Genomic DNA, 10,917 nt, shown 5'->3' with positions numbered 1-10,917 from the left:
ATAATACTGATTTCTTTTCAGATTTTTTTTCGTCATGTTTTTCACACCATTACGAAAATCGAAATAGAAATACCACTCAGTGGCTTCAAAGCGGATATGGTGCGCATCACTGTACTAAAGTGCACGCTTTTGTTCTGCAGTGACAGTGGGCAGGCCGCTTCCTTTTACCAGTGCTTCCTGAGGTGACATTGCAGTGAACATTGTGCAAACCAGTATGCAGCATAGTAAACAAGTGTGCAAAAGTTCTGTTGAGAGCCAATCAATGTTGACATGCACAGAAACAAGGTGGCGTATTGTGCGTATGACCACAAAGCATTCTTAACTGTCCCATGAATTTAAAACAAAGTGGTTGCTCCGTATTTCAGAAAAGTATACATGTGCCATCCTCATTAATCCATACATAATTAGATAAGGGAGTAAGTACACTGGCCTAGAGGTTAAGGAAATGCAAGAACCGATTTGGACAGTTTACATAGCAAATATTGGCGGAGACTAGGATAGAATGCTTTGTATAGTCAAGGGAACGGGAACTGCTTCATATTTTGCATTTACCTCAAACAAACACAATCATATGAAGCAGAATGCGAAAAAGTTAATTTTCAGAAATAAGAGCTATGATGTCTCAGGACAGAATGAATTGAAAAATAAGCCATTGAAGTATGTGTGGGCCATAGATGCTTAAGTTCTCCAGTAAAGCTCTACAGCAATCTTGAAGGTACGTCCTTTCTGATCAGTAAAAAATAATATGAGAAATTTTAAGGGCAACTCTGATTCCCAAAGCAGCAAGCAAAAGAGAGAATCTGTATTTGTTAATCGATATCTGCACCACTTGTTATATATAGAATAATGTTGTACTAGTTGCTAATTACCAATTTCTTAGCAAAATATCCTTATTCCACTGCCAGTCTGGGTTGCAAGGAAACGAATTAACTGAGCCATCAGTAGTGATAAGGAAGTTGGAAAAAAACCAAGTTGAAGTCAGGCCGAAGGATGACGAAGAAAAACAGAAAGGCAGTGATGACTCTTGTCTTTTATTGCTATCTCTGTGCTGCAATCTGATGATGAGAGCTTTTAAGCAGAACCAATTGCCCAGTTAATACTATCCTTAGTACATGTGACTATATACAAGTTACATGCATAAGCATACACATGTAGAATTCTCACTGAGCCACATCATGAAGTCAGTGTGTTGCTCAGCTGAGCAGAACAGACAAGCACAAAGAGAAGCCTGGTCAACAACAGGTGGGTGCACTAATGCATGTTTAGCTTTGCAGTGAGCGAATGTAGGTAGCTAGAGCTAGCTTGTGCAAAGTTAGCCCAAATGCTACTATTGTGTAAATCTGCCCCGATATAGTTTGAAATAAATTATGAACAAAGTTCTCAATGAATACGTTATGCATAAGAGAGCATTGTACTGGTTTGCCGAGGTGACCGAGTGACTGAGCGCTATATCAGATCTATTTGTTTTCATATTTATCACACCTCAGTGGTCCTAAATGACGTTAGTTTAGTAGCGAGCTTTAAAATGGTGTGCCAGGTAGGAGCTCAGTGAGTTCGCAATTTATAGCATGATTTCTGTAGTAACCACTTCGAAGGACAGTAAGATACACAGCCTTGTGGGATGCAAGACCGTTACAGCCTTCTGTGGCACGAGCAAAAACGAATCTTGAAATTCAGTGGCATATGAGCTAAATGAGGCACAAGAGTGTTTGCACGAGAGACTACAAGTTGGGACTGATTAGTTGGGGACGTGTTGGTAAGGAGCAAAAAAAACCTGCATAAGATGAAGACATTCAAATATGCACTTTTAGTGCTGTCACACTGGACCTTCAAAAATGGCCTGAGAAAATAAAACAAGCGGCTCAGGACTGAACTAATTCAAGGATTCTAGTTAAATTAGATTTGTGCCATGTGCCAGTAGAATACCCAAGTTGCTGACACACAGGGGTATTGAATGCAAGTAACTTGGAAGACGGTGATACTAACAACACGTCATGGTGTAAATATCCTAGGTTGTGGGTGGGTGTATGAGGATTATTAGGTATTTGAACCAGTATACAGTGAATATACCTTTATCGGAAGTCCTTATAAGTTGGCAAAATGTAATGCTGACAATAAAAAAACAATATTACTGCATTCTTAGTAACATTAGCAAACAGGACAATCCAGGGCATGCTAATTGTTGTTTTGATCAACTGAAATGCTGGTATTGATTGCAATATGGCACACCCCATATGGCTGTCAGTGAAGGCATATGACAAAACACTGAAGGGACGGTAATAATGCAAGTAATGAAAAGCTGAGGCCCAAAGCAGTGCCTTGGCGGACGTCCGAGATTGCAGGAAAAGGCAAGATACATAAGAATTGGCAAGGGAAATCTGCCGAAGGCTGGCTGCTTAAGCTGGATCCAGTTTAGAGCTATTGGATGCAAGTTAAAGCACAAGAAAACCAGCCTCACATAAATAGGGGAATCGCATGCTTTTTCAAAGCAAAGAACGAAAGCATCATAGGGGGATGTTGCAGTCAAGGTGCATGTCGTGAAGAACAAGAAAAAGGTGGCTATTGCAGAAATGTCTTCTAAAAGCTTGCCGATTTGAATCAAACAACTTAATGGGCCAAAACAATCTAGCAGGGTCAAGAGTATGAAATGTGTTTGGTGATTTGCAGCACATGCCAATAACACAAATAGGGCCATAGGTGCTGGGTGATGAAGGATTAAAAACAGAGGGGCCAGGCTATAATAAGGCAGGAAGCTATCTGTACAGCATGCACTAGATATGCCTATACAACCTACTTCCTCTCCCGTTGTTGCTTTCTGTAAATTTCACAGAACTTGATCATAGTGTACTGTGGGGTGCACCGGTGGCAAGTTGGCATGTCGAAACTGTGCTAAGGGACGACAACAGAGCAAGAATTGCTACCCTGTGCAGTGATGTTGTTACCATCGTCTTTGTTCCTAGCATAGCTTTACCAGCTCCACAGGGCTTATTTTGCAGTCTGCAAGTAGTCATGTCTGTAGCAAGCAGTCACAGGCAAATGAAGGTGGTAGCAGACAGACATATGCAAGTGCATCGACGAGATCTTCTCAAAGCTTCGAGAATGGCTTGTTAAACAAAGTGCTGCGGCTGACCCAGGAAGCGCCGCTGAACAACCGCTTAACACCAATAAGGCCGATTTTGCGAGCAGCTCTGCAACAATAGCATTGCGAACACATCCAGTTACGTACCACTGATCCCCGGATCGAAAAGGACCATGAGCAAAATCAACAACAGACACTGTCATTGCCTATGAGGTGCTTCAAGACAACTGTATTTTTCTGATTGCAGTGGAAACCAACATCCAACTTAAACTGAATGCTGCCAAGCATTTGTCAATATTGACTTAACACTGCTAAGCAAAAAGAGAAAAAAAGCAATGGCAAAGGTTTTCTCAATATTTTTTCTTCTTTTTCATCAAGACTCGTTATGCTCAACTTGCTCTGTGGTCAGTTTTGATTGCATAGGCTGCTGCCACACTTTTTATTTTTTTTCTGCACTACATCAGTTGAAATGCTCATGAAAAACAGACTTATGAGTTGGCACATATTAGAGATTTGTACACTGTCAATCAGTCGTGATTCAAAAGCGGCAATGATTCTTGTTTGTAATCGCGTAATACCATGTTGTTACAACCTAAACTGAAATGGCTAGCGGAAGTGTTCAGTCCCCCATTCATCACGCCGATATGTTTATTGCAGGCAAATGTGCGCACAGCCGGCAGGAAATAAAAATAAATGACGCTCCCGAAGATACATTTGCACTGCACCGATGTTTTCACACAGGTTACACAGTTTCTCCGGCGAGTCGTAAACCGAGCACCCATCATCACAAAACGTACTGAATGGGGCACCAAAGCGCAGAAGGACGGCGACATCGCTGTTGTCGCCGCAAAACAGTCCTACGGCCGTGCAGCCAAGCTCGCGTCGCGTCACGTCGCACACACGGCAATTCTCAAGCACAGTGCCAACACGAATCGCGAACAAAATGGTAACGAATGCGTAGCCAGCAACAACGTCATGTGCACGCTTCGGTCGCGATCACTGCAACCATCGCAACGAATGCGACTAGCTGCACAACGCCACGTTCATTTCAGCATTCGGAAAGCACGGCGTGCGTAGTGAGCTCTCGAAGGCGCACATTTCACTGCCTTGACGTAAAAGCACTCGCTTCGATCGCAATCACTTTCACTACGCGGACACTAGTCACTGTGCTACGCAGCTCATGCACGCACAAAAGTTCACCGTGAGCAGCTGTTGTTCGCCGCTGTGCGTGATGATCCTCGCAGGAATTAGGAACGCTTGCAGCAACCACAAACAGCTCCATATAAACACTTCGTGACACCGCCAACGCGTAGGTCTTGCGTCGGTTTGAAGAGGCGCTCTGTCAACTACATCAGCGTCGATTTCAACTCGGGAAACTGTCGCTGCTCGCCGCTGCTGCACGCGGAGAAGTTCGCAGTCGCTCTGAACACTCGTAATATCAACATGTGGCCAATATAGTATGCCTCGCGGCATAGGTGCCACCACTACAGCCACGACCTATGCCTCGCTCCCCTGTTCAGTCGACGGACGGCCATCTTGCCCCGGCAGAAGCGGATGCCTACGTCACGTAAAAAGCAGCCAATCGCTGCAATTCGGTCGCCGGGCGGTTCGCTCGTCCGCCCCAAAGTTGAAGTTCACCAACTTTCCTTTCGCCTGCCGAACGGGGCGAATGCCTATTGTCTGGTCGTTCGGTCCGCCAGTCCGCCTGCCTGGCGGATCCGCTCAAAAGCGATCGTACAACGGCCTTTACGGCTGCAAAGGAAAGCTACAAAGGAAAGCTATATTTGATTTTATGTTAAAGGCTTCAACCACTTCCCTGGGCATGTTTCTCCTTGATTGGCAGTTGGTTTTTTTGCTGGTTGAGTGCGCATGGGTTTGCCTGTCATGCCTCTGATAATTGATTCCATTTGGTATTGATTCCATTTGGAAGTTCGCGCTCTGACCTGTCCTCACGCCTCTTGCGTTTTTCTTCTTCAAACCCTTTGGGAAATTTTATTCCTTTAAGAGTTTATTCTCTGGTTAGTTGAATTCCGCGGCCTCCTATGACTTTGCATTGTTCGAATTCTGGTTGACATGCGTGACAGTTTTCCGCATGGGCCTCTATATCCCCTTTTTCACCCCTTTGCACATCTTTATTATGTTCACGCAAACGGCCATTAATGCTCCTGCCTGTCTGCCCGATGTATTTGTCAGCGCATGCGAAAAGGAAACCAATAGATCACTTCTTTCTCGAATGGGACGAATGGTTTTTTTGTGATTGGTCCTGCATGTTCTTGCTGTCTTGGGAAAAGGGTTGACACGATCGCAGATGTCTGCCAACATTTCTGGCGCGGAAAACACCAACTTTGCTTTTGCGCGATTCATAGTCTTTTTGTGGTTATGTGACAGAGTGTGGCAGTATGGAATGAGTGCGTCTCTTTGTTTCTTTCTTTATTCTCTAGAGCTTCTTCACAGTGACTGTCTTTTTTTTTTTACCTGCTTTTGAAGCTTCTGGGAGACGGAAATTAAAGAAGTTGGCAGGGTAGCATGCCTCTGATAGTCTATTACACTGTTTTTCAAAGCTTGAAAGCATGACATGATTTTTTGAGCGCATTAGAAATACACAGACTAGCAATGGCTCGCTTCACCGATTTGGAACGAGTTGAATGATAAGGAACGACCGGTTTCTTATTACTTGGTTCATAGATCCAACATGTGTGGTGGACTTGCAATTGCAGCTTGATATCTAGAAATCTTATGCGTTCTTCAAGCAACTCCTGTGTTAAGGGGTCAGTCAACTCGCGGAGGTGAGTGCATAAATAATGGCCTATTCTGGTAGTTGGCAACCTATAACGTCAATAATTAAGGAACTGCTCCCGGTTTAGACAGGAATTTATATTTTAATTTGGCGTTAAAAGTCGCGTAAAGATGCATGGCGGCGACCACAAACGTTCTTTTTGTTGCAGCAGGTGGCAGAGTTTTTTTGTAGAAGCTTAAGTGAATATACTACGTACCCTTAGTATGCCCCAATGTCACAGAAACGTACGTTTTGTTCTAGTAAACTGTAGAAGGCGTACCGCTCGCTTTTTCTGTGAATCACATGAATATTTGTAGTCTAACTTTGCTTAATCATATTTTTAAAAGTGTTTTTTGAAAAAAAGAAGGGCCTCACCGACGCCGCCGCTACGCGTGCATTGGCGCTTGCGTCTGTATGTCTGCTATAAGGGCGCGTTCACACTTGTCCAAAAACCCGGTGAGTGAAATGGATTCGCTGGCCTCAAAAACTAGGACCTGTTTTCATCTGTTGACGCCCGGGTGAGGCGGAACAGCCGCGCCGGTGCTGTTTCTCGCTTTTGCAGACCACCTCGTCGCTCAATCCTACGCAGATACAGTGAGAAAAGGGCATAGATTTGCGCTGTCTACGTTCCATAAGCGTATGCATGCTTAGGTACGCTAAACGCAGGCGCATTCACACTTTTAGTTCAGCGTATGCTAGCAGAGACGCAAAAAATTATGGGAGCACTTTGCCAATCTTAAGTGCGGCAAGGCGAAAGCCTTTGGCCTTGCCGGCTGCGATTCTAGCTTCGCAGGTAGTCGTCGTCGCTGCGTAGCAGGAGAAACAGCATGCTTACGTTTACCCGCACCGCGAGACTTCATTTGTACGGCGACACACTAGGAGGGAGGTTGCACGCAACCGACGCGTCGACAGCTGCGAGGCGTCTCACACAAGGGAGGGGCGCACGCGCAGGCCGACCTCGAGTGTGAGGTTACCCTCTCCCGTCCCTATACCGACGTCTGCGCTATATCGACGCATTTGGTTGTTTTCCTTTTTTGGGCTATAATTGGCTGTAATTAACTAATCACTCTACAGTCGTCAAAATTGGCATTTGGGTTACATTTTGTCCCCTCTATCTGATGCTACCATTAGTTTTCTCCTATCCTGATCAGTTGCCGCGTTATTCGTGGAAGACAGCGTTACACCGGACGTGACCTTGGCCGCGAATATGAGCCATTAAAGGCTTTCGCCTTAAAAATAAATTCGGCCTATAGTGCCGCCATCTGGTTGTTAGTACGGGAACCATTACTGCAAACGAACCGACCCTCCTCTTAAGCCTAGAAGCGGCAGTATCGTCACTCTAATGAAAAAAAAAAGCAATTTTATCACTTATACGTTTTCTTATAGGTGAGGTGAGACGTAACGAAAGACCGGTGCCCCATTTATGGCCAGTGAACGCACTGAAAAAGGCAGCAACAACGAGAATTTACTCCGAAGCCAGGGGTCTGGCTTCGAAGCATGGAGGAAAAAAAAACTTTTTCACCTACATCGAAATGCGGGCGCCGCGGCCGGGATCGAACTCGCAACTTTCGGGTCAGCAGCCAAGCACCAAATAACACCAATCGTTAGGGTAAAGGCCGTTCTGGTAAAGGGCGTCAACAGCGATGACGGAGAACACTGTCGTCATCGCTGTTGACGCCCTTTACCAGAACGGCCGTTGCCCTAACTCAGCAGGCTTTTGGGGTCCAGTCCGCCCAAAGACAGATTTCTGGAAAGTGCAAGTCATGAGGCTGCCGAGTTTGCTCGAGCTTGCGCAGATCCGCCGACTGACACTCGGGCACCAAGCGCAGGCACGACCCCGCCACCCCCCCACCCCCCTCCCCCTCCCACTTTTCTCCTGAAAGGTTGGCTGCGGACCACTCAGCCCGACGGACAGAAACCCTCGACTAGAAGGAGACCACCCACGGGGCCTTCCTTTTGTCCAGTAAAGTTGTTTCGAGGCCCAGGGCTCTTCTGCTCTGGCGCCACCATGACACAGGACGATCACAAGAGGACTTGTTCCGAGCAGCGACCGCTAGCGCTCTCGTAAAAGTGCCAGTTTTCAGCACTTTATAACGCACTTGGTCGGCTGATTCCCAATTTTGCGCTAATCAAAGCTGCTTTACGCTAAGTGGCTGCCACACAAACGCGCCAGTGGAAGCGCGCAGTGCGGTTTACGCCTTCAGGTACTTGTGACGGCCGCGCAAAGAAAAGACAGCGTACGGAGCTGTGTTACCAATGCGAGGGTAGAATCTTTGGCGAGGGAAGGGACACAGAAAGACGCACGCAACACAGGCGCTATGCGTTGTGTGCGTCTTTCTGCGTCCCTTGTCCCGTTTGGCGCTACCTCACATACCATACCAATGCGTTTCAGGCGACAACATCCGGCCATCCGACTGGCAGGTGCTAACTGCAGTTGCGCCGTGCGATGCCATCGTCACGACATCCAGACATCCATTCTGGCCGGTAGAGTGTCCCTTTATTTGTAAACCAGCCTCTCCGGCGGCTTACGGACCCGCGTGCTTCGGCGCGGCGGCGGCTTTGGCGATGACTTTGTGCGCGCCGGGGGCCTCGGCTTAGCCGCTGGGTGGTCCGGGGGCGGCAGGTGGCCTGGGGACGCCGTGTGGCCAGGAGCAGAGGGAGTGACCACAGCAGCTGGGGGTGGTGCGCCTTCGGATAGCAGGCCGCCACCTGTTGTCATGTGGCTATATGGAGAGGGATGGGATACATGTTAATAGCAGTTCTACGTGTGTGAAGAAACTGCTGCCGCCCTTAAACCATGACCCGATGCATTTACAGTCTGACAGGTCGTACACTGCAATGTCATCGGTGCTTGAACTTTGTATCGCGTACTTCCGGATCAAGCTGCATTTTATTCCGATTTTATTCAGACTTAGCTGAGTCTGCATAGGAGCGCATAGCCCTGCGTGTGGGCATCCAGGATTGAACTTGCTGAGCTGGTGTTTCAGGGGCAGAACACTAGAAAAACGAACTAACCTTTGTGGGTGTAAAATAGAGTAAGCTATCTTCTAGCGCGCTTCTTTTTAGGGGCAGGGTGTTATGCCCAGCTCCTGGCGAATATTTACATGAATAAAACTACGGAAAACACATGGTTGGAAACGGAAACGAATTCTCTCTTGAAAACATGTCAACTTCCAGGAGTTAACAATATTTTAACCGACGTGTCAGTCTCCTCTATTTGGTAATCTGAAGACCTCCGGTGGTGCGTTTAAAGGCCTCCTCCCATTGCTGTGACCCAAGCACCGTTGGGCGGTTTGAAACGCAAGCTGACATCGCCTGTACCACCGTCCGCAGACTTGACACGAACGCTCGAATGCGGGGCTTGGACTGACATATGCGTCGCTGAGCGCTGAATGTTTGCGGCGGCTGATGAATGCCGATGGCCTGCTGCCACTTTATAATGGTGGAATTACCGGCAAACGCTCAGCGCTTATAATTAATCCAAGTCACACGCTCGAGCGGCGGTGGTTAGTCAGCGGGCGGCGGTACACCTGGATAGTTGGCGGTGCCCGTAATGTTTTGCGCGGAAGTTTATTTTTTTAAATCATACAACTACCGTTGATATGGACGACTTGAAGAAGGGACAGTTTTGCTGGAGGCCAGAATTGCAATGTATTTACTCTTTAATCTGGAAACTCGTTCTCCGGACATTGGACTGGCTGAAAATGCACGCCGCCCGTTGTGGCCAATGTCTTTTTGTCGCGTTAACTGCACAGCGATGAAAACAACCTCGGCTGTCCCCACCAGACCTTTCCTTTCCTTTAATTTCGTGGAGCATACATGAGGAAGGTGTTTTAAACTTGCCACTTTATCACTTTGGCAAACGCTCAAAGCATGTCTTTCATGCATTCCTACTATCCTTCTTCCCCTCACCCTCTACTGGTCATGCTAGATAAGCCGGCTGATCGGTACGAATAAACGATTCCTATCCCGAGCGCCCGTCTGTGTTGCACGGAAGCACGATACGCGGAATGCGCGCACCAGCTATGTAACTGTGCCGATGAGCGCAGAGCGAACCCCCGACGTGAGCCAACGTCGAACGGTGGTCAACAATGAGCCGCTGGACACAACCGCTTCGGCCATGACACATCGCCAGCTTCCAGAGTATGACGACCGCGGTCACAACTGGAGGGCGTATCTTACGAAAGTTGAAGCCTATTTCGAAGCAACCGGAACAGGCGATTCAGAGAAGAATAGGGTGTTCTGAATTGAGCACACGTACAGGAAAAGTTGCACCGAAGTAGTTAAATCCGCTGCAGTACGAAGAAGTAATCGAAGTCCTAAGTGCGTATTGACCCGAAACGCCTCCAACTAACGAAAAGTTTCCGCTTTTTCAAACGGCGCCAATTTGAAGGTAAGTTCGTGCAGATCTTGTTTTTTTATTTGTATCTGTGCTCATGCCCGTGCTCATGCCTGCTTGGAGTCGAGAGACTCTGCAGTATTAAATAAATAAATAAATGTATTGTTGAAATTGCCCAAATAGTGGTTAGCTGACACTTCGTAAACATGCTCCATAGGACGCTTCGCGACAAGATAGTTTGCGGCGGCAGGTCAAGTGTCTTGCAGAAGCAGCTGTTGGCGAAGACAGACCTCACCCTATAGGAGGCCGAAGGAATAGGGCTCAGCTGAGAGGCAGCAGAGAAGGGTGCCAACGCGATTTCTTCGGAGTTGAATGCCGTAATGAAGATAAGCACGCGGCGACCGACTTTCGAGAAGCCGGTATTAGTGTGGACGGTGCGGAAGCACAAAACACAATGGAAACGTCTTTACGTTGATGAAAGATCTGTACGGTTACCTTGCACAAAAAAAGTGTCAGAGTGACGTAAGCAAGGAACGCCAGAAAACCCATGCTCGAAGCAGATCAACCCTTAAATGTGAAAGAAAACCTTGGATGACGCGGCCGACAGGATGCACGTTTGTACTTTAGTTGCATCTCGGAAATCTCAATTGGAACCTCCGCTTCGCCGATCTTTCACGTGGTGCGACAGCGATATACAGATGATCGTCGATACTGGTTCGGCTC

At 47.2% G+C, this 10,917-nt stretch overlaps 1 protein-coding gene across 1 annotated transcript in view; it reads right to left on the bottom strand.

The window, feature by feature from the left end:
- Window positions 1-8,352: 8,352 nt before the first annotated feature.
- Window positions 8,353-10,917, bottom strand: part of LOC149350405 (uncharacterized) — a 42,540-nt gene continuing 39,975 nt past the window's right edge. Inside the window, exon 11 of the mRNA XM_089575532.1 lies at window positions 8,353-8,578. Within this exon, the coding sequence (XP_089431658.1) occupies window positions 8,353-8,578 (226 nt within the window). The remainder of the gene's footprint in view (window positions 8,579-10,917) is intronic.

This window comes from Amblyomma mixtum, chromosome 3 (genome assembly GCF_055824585.1).
Source record: "Amblyomma mixtum isolate Tamu chromosome 3, ASM5582458v1, whole genome shotgun sequence".
Lineage (NCBI taxonomy): Eukaryota > Metazoa > Arthropoda > Arachnida > Ixodida > Ixodidae > Amblyomma > Amblyomma mixtum.
The sequence above is the reverse complement of the archived record's forward strand: the minus strand, read 5'-3'. Positions and strand labels throughout refer to the sequence as shown.